Source organism: Pseudonaja textilis, chromosome 1 (assembly GCF_049901715.1).
Source record: "Pseudonaja textilis isolate UNSWEBS1 chromosome 1, rPseTex1.2, whole genome shotgun sequence".
NCBI lineage: Eukaryota > Metazoa > Chordata > Lepidosauria > Squamata > Elapidae > Pseudonaja > Pseudonaja textilis.
Genome location: NC_141990.1, coordinates 208,720,603 through 208,733,388, shown reverse-complemented (window position 1 = coordinate 208,733,388; position 12,786 = coordinate 208,720,603). Strand labels below are relative to the sequence as shown.

General features: G+C 36.8%; 1 protein-coding gene across 8 annotated transcripts in view; it reads left to right on the top strand.

The window, feature by feature from the left end:
- The window catches only part of SLC35F5 (solute carrier family 35 member F5), a 37,367-nt gene that overhangs the window by 8,920 nt on the left and 15,661 nt on the right, over positions 1-12,786 (top strand). Inside the window, exons 4-9 of one of the 8 annotated variants that reach the window (XM_087920340.1) lie at positions 1,860-1,941; positions 2,978-3,031; positions 3,610-3,876; positions 5,156-5,299; positions 8,776-8,838; positions 11,377-11,458. In XM_087920340.1, the coding sequence (XP_087776466.1) occupies positions 3,652-3,876; positions 5,156-5,299; positions 8,776-8,838; positions 11,377-11,458 (514 nt within the window). In that variant the 5' untranslated portion in view covers positions 1,860-1,941; positions 2,978-3,031; positions 3,610-3,651. The remainder of the gene's footprint in view (positions 1-1,859; positions 1,942-2,977; positions 3,032-3,609; positions 3,877-5,155; positions 5,300-8,775; positions 8,839-11,376; positions 11,459-12,786) is intronic. The other 7 variants (XM_087920341.1, XM_087920345.1, XM_026714600.2 and 4 more) reach the window with 7 other exon arrangements.

The window sequence follows — 12,786 nt, the reverse complement described above, 5'->3', positions numbered from 1 at the left end:
AACAAAAGAAATATAACAAAAGAAAGGTGACTGTTCCAGTCACATATTTAATAATTTTTATCCTTGTGTCACATCAGAAATGACAATCTAGTAACTGCTTTTGGAGGTTTCTAGAAGTGATGTTTGTCGATATGCCATCCTTATGGCCTGAAAACAAACCCACCATGTTTATCAGAATGTAGAGGTATTTGGAAAAATATAATGAGGATCATGTTAAAAGTACTTTTGCTGTAGAATTAACCACCTGGACCTGGAGATTGTCAGTGTCTCCTAGCTGGAAGAATAATTATCAGCAGTCTTGAAGTAGGTTGTGATATGTCCACTTGTGAAGAAACTATTCTTGGATTCAGTAGTTGGAGGTAACTACTGACAGGTGCCCAGCCTCCTTTTTACAAAGATTGTTGAGATAGTGATGGCAGAAGAAATGGATTATCTGCACCTCTTTTTTCATTTGAGTTTCGTGCCTGATAGTATTGATCTCTTTCACGATGACGTGAGTCAAGACCTGGATAGAAGTAGTGAACTCTTCTGCATACTTTTGAATTTCTCTGTGGTTTTGATGCCATCATCTGGTATCTTACTGTACTTATGGGACTTAGTTTTGGCAGCTCTGTTTTGCAGAGATTCCACTCTCAAAGAGCTTTTGCCTGACTTTGGCTAGTCTACCAATTGGTACAAGAGGACCTGGGTATAGTAATTAATGCACTAGACAGACTATTAAAATGTGCTTAAAGACTTCTTGAAAACTGCAACTAGTCCAGAATATGCCAGCTAGCCCTTATTTACTGGCTACAGTTTTGGGGGGGCATGAATTATTAATTCTGTGAACCCTGTGCTAGTTGTTGATTGGTTTCCAACTATAATTTACCTATATTGACTTTAAAAAACTACCACATACTGGGTGTCTGTAGTTGATACTCTAGTGCAGTGGTGGCTAACCTTTTTGGGATCCTGTGCCAAAAATTGTGTGCACATGCCAGCACCCAGAAGGCAATGTGTGCCCCCCCACGCCCTCTGCGCATGTGCGCGCAATCCCCCTGCTGCCGGCCCCTTACTTGCACTGCACCTTACAGCTGATTTTCGGCCGGTTTGAGGCCTTTTTCGGCCTTCCAGAGTCTTGAAAAAAGCCTTTGCAGGCTTAATAATAGGGCCATTTCATCACTTCTGGTATTACAGGAAGTTATGAAACGGGCCTATTATTTGGCCTGCAAACCCTGCAGAGGTTTTTTTCAAGCCTCTGGGAGGCCGAAAAAGGCCTCAAGCCAGCCGAAAAATCAGCTATGAGGCGCGTGCATGCGCAGTGAGGTAAGTTTGCCTATGGCTCGCGTGCCAGCACAAATGCTATAGGTTTGCCATCACGGCTCTAGTGCAATATATCTCTGTCTGAAATCACATATTTAAAGTTGATATTTATTCTACCACTTTATCTAAATTGTAGTTTTTGATTAACACCCAAATTCAGCTGGGGAGGAGGCTGTTATTATATTACTATTGTACATAACTATAGGCATCCACAGGTAGCTATAATTTGCCAAAATAAATCTTTATAGCACAATTTCTGCCCTTTCTATATCACAACGTTGCATGCAAATACATAACAGACAGAATTGCATCAAGATGTCATAAGACACATTTTGTCAATTACACTCCCACGCCCTATGTTTGCATATGCATTGTGCATATCATGTCTGTGTTTTCAAAATGGGACTCTTGGATTGCAAAATTGGTGAAATGGCAGATTAAGATCTGATGGAAAGTTGGAAAAGCCTACTATCCTGTAGGCAGTTGACACCCATTATTATTATTATTATTATTATTATTATTATTATTATTATTATTATTATTATTATTATTTTTAGGAGATACTCTTCATCTTTACATGATGCCATGAAGCTCATTGAAGTCCAGTCATTATTTTATTCTTAAAAGGTTAGAGAACAGGTATGAAAATAATCATTGGAAATAATTGGCATTCTATAGTTTGCTTATCCAAAATACAAGTCTATTAGAATAAAGCAGGGGTCTCCAAATTTGGCAACTTTAAGTCTTGTGGACTTCAATTCCAAGAATTCCTCAGCCTCATACAGGCTGTGGGGTATTCTGGGAGTTGAAGTCCACAAGTCTTAAAGTAGCCAAGTTTAGAGACCCCTGGGATAAAGTATAAGTAACAAAATATTGAATTGTTTAGATGAAAATGGATGCAGTTCAAAATATGCGCACAATGTATTTCTTTTATTTTCTGTGCTCCAATTTTAATCCGGACATAAGGAGTGTGGGTATTTAACCTTTTCCTCAATTAAATTCAGAATAATCTGTTTAGGCCTTTTATACATCACATTTCCACTATTCATATTTAATTTACATGTCAGCCACTTAAAAAGACAAATGTATTTGGCTGCAAGCCTGAACATTGTAAGGGTGTTTCAATCTCACAGACTTAAATGTGCTAGCAATTGTCTAGCACACAGGCTTATAAATGGCTTGTATTTGTATTCTGTTCTGACGAGGCATCAAATAATGTTTGTTATATCCAGAGATATTGGTGCCATCAACATGCAGATGGCACTCTGATTTCTCTTTTCCTTTCATATTTGAATCATCAAACCACTACTGGTCTCAGTTCTAGCTTTATGTGAATGAAGAGGAACAAATTAAAGCTTATCATGACAAGACACTTGCTACACATAAAGGGAATAGGTTTATACTATCTTTAAAGCAGCAATTTGCATTTTAGAAGTGCTTTCTATCGTTTTTATCTTTAGTCAAGTGTGGGCGGTGGGGAGGATTTTTTATAGAGAAATCAAATTTTACCTCAGTTATCCATGCTTTAATCCAAAGGTCTCAAATTCAGACTAGGGTCTGAAGCATTGAAATATGTTAATACAGTGGCACAGAGATTTTAACTGAGTGGGAAGTGAAAAACAAATATTACAATGCACCCTTAAATTTATTCGCTTTTTTAAAAATTACAAAACAGAGAGGCTTGTGAAACATCTGCAAAACAACCATTTCACTCAGACTACACAGCAGGGTAGGTTTTTTTTCCCATTAACCAAAATATAATAATTGGCAATATTACTGGACTGGATGATCATCTAAGAAATCTCTACCGTTAGGAGCTACCCAATCATTTTTATTTATTTTTTTCTCTTCTTACCAAGCAAAGATATTTTTCTTTCTTTTTGTCTTTTTTTTTCTTCATTGCTTTTCTTTCTCGTTACTTCCTTTGCCTAGATATGTTACATTTATTGTTTTTTACATGCTTTGCATAGCAGAGAAATCATGGCAACTAAGCATCCAGATGTAGTGTCTTCTCACCCAACTCCTTCCCCTCCTCTTCCTCTCCCTTGGACAGCCATATTTTCCTAGCTCATACTAGCAGACCAAACATTATCTTTATACAGTACTACCAATGTTCAGAGACATCAGGGCCACCAAAATAGATTGCCTGCAAAGGAACGGGCAGGAAAACATCATTAGATGCTGATGGTAACAATGTCAGTACAAAACAAAATTTCAAGGATTAGGGTTTTTTTTGTGGGGGGGGGATTTAATATTCTGCTTATGGAGTAATATAAATTGTGTCCAATTTTGTTTCATATCATACAGATTGATCATTGGTTTACATTTTTGCTGTACTTTAATATTTGAATGCCTGTCCCACCCAGTTCCTGGAGGATAAAGCCTGTTTCAGTTCATTTAAAAGACTCGTTGTCACTGCTGTTGTTTGACAAGTTACAAATGGTTTGGATTTTTATCATGAATCGGATGAACCCGCAAAGCAGTTCTCTGACTCAGCGTAAGCGAATGGCTCTTGGCATTGTCATTCTTCTTCTGGTTGATGTCATATGGGTTGCTTCTTCCGAACTCACATCGGTAAGTATCATGCTATAATGCAACAATATTGTGATCTTAACTTTTTTTAATCTAAGTGAAACTAGTAGTATTTAGGACTTCATGGAATACCGCCCATCTCATTGTTAGCCACTATTTGTTAAACCAGTTACTCTGAAAATGATTTGTAAGGTTTTAGAACTAGCCTTAGATTATACAATCATGTGAAAAAGCGAATACACCCCACTGAAATATTTCAACTTATTGAAGCATGCAGATATACAACAAATATCATGCACCAATTATATTTTGTAGAATAATTTTGTAATTTTCATGGTAGTGCATCTCACCATTAGATAGATGGTAAGTTTTGTAAATTCCTCCTGTTTCCCCCTCCAAAAAAGCTATACTTATCCCTTCCAAGATGGGGAAAATATTCTGAGTGCATAAGGAAGTCCTCGACTTACAACCATTCATGTAGTGACCATTCAAAATTACGCACTGATAAAATTGAGTTATGACCATTGCAGTATCCCCATGTCACATGGTCAAAATTCAGATGTGTGGTAGTTGGCTTATATTTATGACGGTTGCCGTGTCCTAGGGTCATCTGATCACCTTTTGTGACTTCCTGCCAAGCAAATCAATGGGAAAGGCAGATTCACTTAACAGTCACGTTACTAACTTAACAACTGCAGTGATTAACTGTGCCAACAAAGGTCATAAAATGGGGCAAAACTCATTTAAGTACTGCTTTGTTTAGCAACAGAAATGTTGGCTCAATTGTGGTTGTAAGTTGAGGACTACATAGATATATCACATTTTGTTAGCTAGATGCAATTTTCCCTTCTTGATTGATTGATTATGTGCCATCAAGTCATTGTCAATTCTGAGCGACCACATAGATAAGCAAGTTATGCACAATCACTTCTTCTCAAATCCATCTACTAGGAATTTGGTGTCCCATCGGTTGTTCTGCAAGATGTTTCATTACTTCAAGAGACTATCCTAAAATGTGATCCATTAGGCTTGTCCACTCTCTTGGAATTTCAGCTGCAACAGATAACCTTGCAAAGGATTTGCAAGTAGCAAAAGTACATACGTTAGAATCTTTAATAAATCAGTATATTTATTTTTGCTAGCCCAGAAATATGCTAATAATTTATGGCGTGGAGAACAGTAACTAATACAAATCTTGGTCTTGACTGAGATTGAATACAAATCCAGGAATGCTGTATTTCTTAAATCACTTTTCCATGTTTGAAGGTCCATGTAGCTTAATAAGTTTATGAGTGATGGCTTTTTCCTCTTTTCTCTGCAGTATGTTTTTACTATGTACAAAAAACCATTCTTCAGTACGTTTGCAAAAACATCCATGTTTGTTCTTTACCTCTTGGGATTCATCATCTGGAAACCATGGAGGCAACAGTGTACGCGTGGGCTTCGTGGAAAGCATGCAGCTTTTGTAAGTATTGTTCTGTTTATTGATTTTTGTCAGTATTGTGGGTTTTTTATACACAATATCAAAGTGTAAAATAGAGATAAACGTCCACACAAACTAATATAAGGTCCCTTCCAAATGTTCAGAGTGTACAGCAACGGTTCCATAAGTCTAGCATTTCAAAGCGAGTCTTTACATAAACAAAAAATAGCAGTAATGTTTCTTAGGGGAACTGATATGAACATCAAGCTCTCTGTCCTTGAAATCAGTAGTTAGCCTGTGGTTTATATTGTTTGTGATATTCTGCCTCTAGCTGAAAAGTTAATAGTTCATTACAAAGATATCACACTAAATGTTGTTTTAAGAAAAACTATTTTATCACATTTTATTTCTTTATTAAGAAGTCTAGTTTTCCTACTGATAAAATGTAGTGAACTCAGTCATTGAGCTACTCACAATATTCCATGAGAAAATGAGAGCTGACTAATTCATTCAGTTGTTTTCCTGTTTCTGAACTCTCACAGCTAGAAAATACATTAGATTCTTGACAAATCTTGTTTATACATGAAAACGAATAGCTCTATAACTATAATCATCTATCTGCTTATATTTCACCTTTATTACGGTGGTGAACACACACACTGCTCTTTCTTCCTCCTATTTTCCCGACAATAACAACTGTAACGGATGGGTTGAGAGAGAGAGTGACTGACCCAGTCATCCAGCTGGGTTTCATGCCTGAAATGGGACTAGAACTCACCATCTCCGGGCTTCTAGGCTGGTGGATTGACTATTAGCTCATGAACTGAATTAGAAGACTAGGTAGATTTCCATGTATTATATAGAATTTTATGCCAATTTCACTTCCTCTTTAGTTTCTCTATTTTGAATCTTAAATAAATGAGTATTTTATTCAGATTATCATTTGCCATGAAGTGTCCTGACAGCCAAATAGCTGGAGATAAGCAGGAAGCTATACAAAATGGGTTCTTAGTGGTACTTTAGGGCATGCATGGGCCTCTGCCTCTATCTCTATAAAGCAGCCGGCTTTTGCTGAGATCACAAAAGTGCCCTTTGCAGAGGCTGCATGATCCTGAGGAAAAAGTGTAGATTCCCTAAAGCGTTGCACAACCTAAATAATGGCTTAACAGTAATTTAAGAATGACTCTTAGCTGAGGAAAGAAGGGAAGCAAAAGGCAAGGGAGAAAGAGAAGGATACACCCAATTGAATGCAGAATTCCAGAGAATAGCTAGAAGAGATGAGAATGCCTTCCTAAATGAACAGTGGAAACAAATAAATGAAAACAATGGAATAAGGAGGACCAGAGATCTCTGCAAGAAAATTGGAGATATGAAGGGAACATTTCATGCAAAGATGGGCATGATAAAGGACCAAAATGGCAGGGACTTAATGGAGGCAGAAGAGATTAAAAAGAGGTGGCAAAATTACACAGAAGAACTATACAAGAACAAGCTTAAGATACCTTATAACCACGATGGGGTGGTCAGTGACCTTGAGCCAGATATCCTTAGGAAGTCTGAGCAACAGCAAAGCTAGTGGAGGTGACAGTATTCCAGCTGAGCTATTCAAAATCTTAAAAGACGATGCAGGAAAGTGCTACACTCAATTTGTGATCAAATTTGGAAAACTCAACATTGGCCACAGGATTGGAAAAGATCATTTTACATTCCAATTCCAAAGAAGGGCAATGCCAAGAATGTTCAAACTATCACACCATTGCACTCATTTCACATGCTAGCAAAGTTATGCTCAAAATCCTACAATCTAGGCTCCAGCAGTATGTGGGCTGAGAACTACCAGAAGTACAAGCAGGATTTGAAGAGGCAGAGGAACTAGAGATCAAATTGCCAACATACGCTGGATCATGGAGAAAGCTAGGGAGTTCCAGAAAAACATCTGCTTCACTGACTATGCTAAAGCCTTTGATTGTGTGGATCACAACAAATTGTGGCAAGTTCTTAAAGAGATGGGAGTACCAGATAATCTTATTTGTCTCTTGAGAAACCTATATATGGGACAAGAAGCAACAGTAAGAACTGGACATGGAACCACTGATTGGTTCAAAATTGAGAAAGGAATTTGTATGCTGTTGCCCTGCCTATTTAACTTATATGCAAAGCACATCATGAGAAAGGCAGAGTTAGATGAATCACAAATTGGAATTAAGATTGCTGGGAGAAATATCAACAACCTCAGATATGCAGATGATACCACACTAATGGCAGAAAGTGAAGAGGAACTAAAGAGCCTCTTGATGCGGATGAAGGAGGAGAGTGTAAAAGTTGTCTTGAAATTCAACATTAAGAAAACTAAGATCATGGCGTCTGACCTTCTCAATTCCTGGCAAATAGATAGGGAAGAAATGGAGGAAGTGACAGATTTTATTGTCCTGGGCTCCAAGATCACTGCAGATGGGGACTACAGCCAAGAAATTAAAAGATGCTTGTTCCTGGGGAGGAAAGCCATGGCAAACTTAGACAGCATACTAAAAAGCAGAGACATCACCCTGCCAACAAAGTGCATATAGTCAATCAAAGACTCACTGAAGAAGAGCTTAATGCTGGGAAAGATTGAGGGCAAAAGAAGAATGGGATGGTAGAGAATGAAGTGGCTGTGTGAGCTTAAATGGACTCCATGGGATAGTAGGGGACAGGAAGGCTTGGAGGAAAGTTGTCCATGGGGTCACGAAGGGTTGGATACGACTTCACAACTAACAACAACAAGAATGACTCCTCAGCTCTTGGTTATAGTTCCCAAATACTCCTTTTGAGATCTGTGATTGCTTGCAAATGATATTACGGAAAGTAATATCATTTGCAAGTAGCTTAGCATTTTAACTTAAGTTTCTAGCTGAAGAATGGACAACAATGATCATAATTCCCAAATGGCATAGACAGTGATTATTGCTGATGGAAGTTGTAAAGCTGGGAATCTGGTGATTTGGGGAATTCAGGGTTAGCATAAATGCTGATGCTTGAAAACCATTTAGTTGATTTCTTACTATGGAAGAAAAAAATATTAAACGATTTAATAAAATGTATTTTGAGCAATATATCACAGTCTGATTTTTGTTTGTTTATTTTTGGCTCGCTTCTAGACTAGTGTTCAGTTTACTGCTAACAGATGGATAATTGGAAAAGACATCAAAATACTGATTTCTTTTATAATCGACTTGCCATATGCCCCTGATCACATTTGGTTTTATTGCAGTGACACTGTTTATCGACTCTTATTCTTCTCTGGGAATAGTTTTAAGCAATGGCAAGTTTTGGCTTTGAAACTGATACCAGTTCAAGAGCAAGAAGGAGGAAGAATTGGAATGTGGCTGTCAGTGGGCCATTTTTCCTCAATCTGTATCGCAGTCAAAGATATTGACTGAATATTGTTGATAATAATATTCTCTGACTTAAATGTACTTTTTAAAATCAAAGTACTAGATATATATTAATAGAATCTGAGGTGTCAAATTTCTGCTTAGTTTGCAGATGCTGAAAGTTATTTTGCCACTTGTACAACTGACAATACTGTGAATAGTTCTTTGGTAAGTTTTCTCATTTAAGCATTGTATTGCTGCATGGCAATATTTATTCTTTTTTTCAAATTAATAGTAAAATAAAAATAAATCTGAAAAAGATATTTTGTAGCTTTAAACAAAAGCTGATTAAATATGGTAAAAAGAACCATAGTATCAGATATTTCTGATTTTCAAAGGTATTTTATAGTTGACTTTGGGAAATAAATCTTACAGTTTAAGATTTCTTCAGTCATTTGTTTGCATAAAGCTATTTTAGTTATTGTGTAGTGATTAAGACATCAGGCTAGAAACCGGGACTTTGTGAGTTCTAGTTCACCCGCAGCACAAAGGTCGCAGGGTGCTCTTGGGCCAGTCACTTCATCTGAGCTCTAGGAAAGAGGCAATGGCAAATGACTTCCGAAAAACCTTGTTGGGAAGACTACAGGGACCTTCACTGAATGGCAGAAAAAATGTGATGGGATGGAATACCATCTTATAACGCAAAATAGAAGGTTTTTTTATAGTTAGCTGTACCTCTCTCAACCAACACCATCAAAGGGAAAATTAATTCAATAGGGAGGGTTTTCTTTTCTTTTTTGATAGTTTGTTTTAGGATTGTCTTACACTGAAATCCACGCTAATTATCACATTCTTTTTTTTTAAGTATTTCAATATTTATTTTGAAATTTTTAAAAATTGCTATGTACATCACTCAGCAACCTATATGAACAGATCTCCTTTGCAGCCTTCAATTGCCTTCATTTTTCAGATATTCTTATTTCAAGGAATTTTCTGTGCTGTGAAGAATTGAGAAGCCTGCCTACGAGCAACTTTTCCCTCTTCTGTCAGCACACCTTCCACAGACACTATTTGATATTGCTTATGGTTTAAGCCTCCTGGGAGTCTTTGAAATAATTTTAGACTGTTCCCATCAATGCCTTTTAAGAGTTTTTGCATTTCTTCTGAATGGCAGCTGGGATCAAATATTAGTTGACACAAACTTTTGTTTTTTCTTTCCTGAATGCCAACAATAGTATGACTATGACCTTGGTGCTGCAAATAAATTGGTGGCTTGGAAGTACTCATAACCTTTCCATTGCTATCTTTACCTGAAGAATAATAGTTTAATACCCATTCAAACAAACGAGGGTGTGTACCAGAAGAGCCAGTAGGCTGATGAAAGTCAATAATTTGACACTTTAGCCTGAGAAAGGTTAAGAGCAAATAAATTTCACATGCTCCTATCCATGCTTTAGTTCCTTGTAATTTGCTGCTGAAATGAGAAGCTCCTTGGGGATCAAAGCCTTCTTTCCAGGCATCTTCAATTTGTGTTTGTATTTTTGGAATACAAGGAACTGATGAAGTATCTTTCAAGCAGTCTTTGTAGGAGCGGGAGAATGGATGGGAGCGGGAGAATGGACGGAAGCGGGAGAATGGACGGGAGCGGGAGAATAGACGGGAGTGGAAGAATGGACGGGTCCAGCAGAGGTCGGCCGGGAAGCCCGCCTGCCGGTGCTCCGTCTCCCCTTCCTGAAAGTAGTCTGCCTCTATATGAATGTCCTATATGCCATCTTAGTTGTACCGATTACCCAGTTCTGCAAGAACATGTCGAACTGCACCTGGATGAATGCAGCATTTTAGAAGGAAGAAACTTGAATGATCTAGAATTGGCACAGCATCTTCAAATTGAAGAGGATAGGCAAAGAAGAACAGAAACTGGAAGACAAGAAAAGGATGATTTCCAAAAGTTGCAGAGACAATATGGTTTAGATGGTTCTGGAGGGTACAAGCAACAGTCACTAAAAGCCATGGCAAAAGAAGTGGATTTTGGAAGGATGCAACCATCTGACTATCACAGAAGAAAAGCTGATATGTTGGAATCTCTGGCTTTAGGTGTTGATGATGGAAAGACAAAGACTTGAGGAATTACAGAAACCTTGTGCCAGTATTATCAGAATGAATGCAAAGATATAAAGCATGTGTGGCTTTCTGCAGGAGTGGATCACTTTCACTGTTCTCTTGGAGACAAAGGCTGGGGTTGTGGTTATCGGAATTTTCAAATTCTAATTATCACGTTCTATGCCTGAAAATCCAGAAAGGGACTATGTTTGCAGGGATGCAAAATCAATTGGAATCTGAGGGCCACTTTGTCTGTTAAGTGGCCTATGCACATGTGAATATAGGTGTCTTTATAATTAAGGACCAATTTGATGTTATTGTACCAAAATAAATTTCTTTTATTTCTAAAAAGATAAATTCATATCAGAATTAAATAGTCAGTTTGCTCAGTCATAAAATGGATCTGTGCATGCTGGGAAGTTGTTCAATTTACATGAAGAATATGAGGCTATATTTTCTACTTGGAGGAAGATCACCTAAGGGCCTCCTGTAGAAATGAGAAGGTTGGGTATGTCAAATAAACAGCTGATCTAAACAGTGGGATTTTAATTCTATTTAGTTCTGTAGAGTGTTGAGTACCTTTTTGTTCGTCACATTGCCCAAAGCTCTTGATTTTGTTTTGATAACTCTGTTACATGACTGGGAATTGGTTATCTTGCATTTCAGAGTGAACCTTTGTACGTTCCTGTAAAGTTTCATGATTTGCCAAGTGAAAAAAGTAGCAGCATTAACAATGATGCTGAAAAAAGTAAGTACATATATCAGAATTTTAAAAACATATTTTATATCACCCACTGTATGCTCATGTAACATTAGAAGTATGAAAATCCGTAGTTAATTGCTTTTGTCTTTTAGTTAAATATTTAGTATGTATGTGTATGTGTGTGTGTGTATTTTATTACTATATATACATACATACATATACGGTATTCAGTTTTTTGGGGGTATTTTCCCACGTCATTGTAGTTGTGCTTTTAAAGTTGTAGCAACGTTTCGGCAGAATCTCATCTGCCATCATCAGGCTTCTGTATTGATTATATAGAATACAGAAGCTTGATGATGGCAGATGAGATTCTGCCAAAACGTTGCTACAACTTTAAAAGCACAACTACAATGACGTGGGAAAATACCCGAACAAAACTGAATACCATACATGTAAGTACCCGCGAAAACTTAAGAAAACATACATACATATATATATGTGTGTGTGGGTATGTGTGTGTGTGTATGTGTGTGTGTATATATAATGTAAACTGAAAAAAATCTTTTATAAATTCAAAAATATACTGATGGCTTTATTCAAAAAATAGGAGGGTTAATCAAATGATTAATCACATTAGTTTTTGCACAAGGCAGACAATGAAATTGTGATTGATAGTCCAATTCATGAAATAGGAACTATTCAAAATAGTTCCTAAATTGAACTTCTCAAGTTTCAGTGAAATGTTAGTGAAATCGTAAGAAGAAACAGTAATTCAGAAGTTGTTTAGGACTAGAGTATGTTAAAGATTTAAAATCAAACCATATTGAATTGAAATAAAGGTTAAAATTCAAATGAGCTATTTTCACCATTTTTTAAATGTTTGCATTGACAGACTATTTTGGATACGAAACAATCTGAGGTTGAAACATTTCTAGAACGATCTGCGGTGCCTCTTGCAAAAATGCTTTCAAATGCAAGATAACTTTTGATTTCAAATGGAACATTTCTAATTTGAAATTAATTGAATTGAGGATATTTTGCATAAAATTACTTTGCAGTAAGAATACCGTAACGTAGTGTATCTTACAATGCTAGCCATTCACAATACATATTTATGTAGTACAATTCAATTTGTATTTATTTTGAAATGCTTGACAAAATAATACTTTGTTTATGCAAACATTCATAACACATCAGCACTGTTAAATAACAGCACATTTGCAACATGGATTAGACACCTTGGGTGTTTATTTGTATTTATCTGTCTTAGAGGAATTAAATTTGAATATATACATGAAGCTAAAAGATGCTTTATTGTCTTGCTCCTATTTCTTTAGAAAATAAGAATCTAGAACTAGAAACAGCATTTTTCA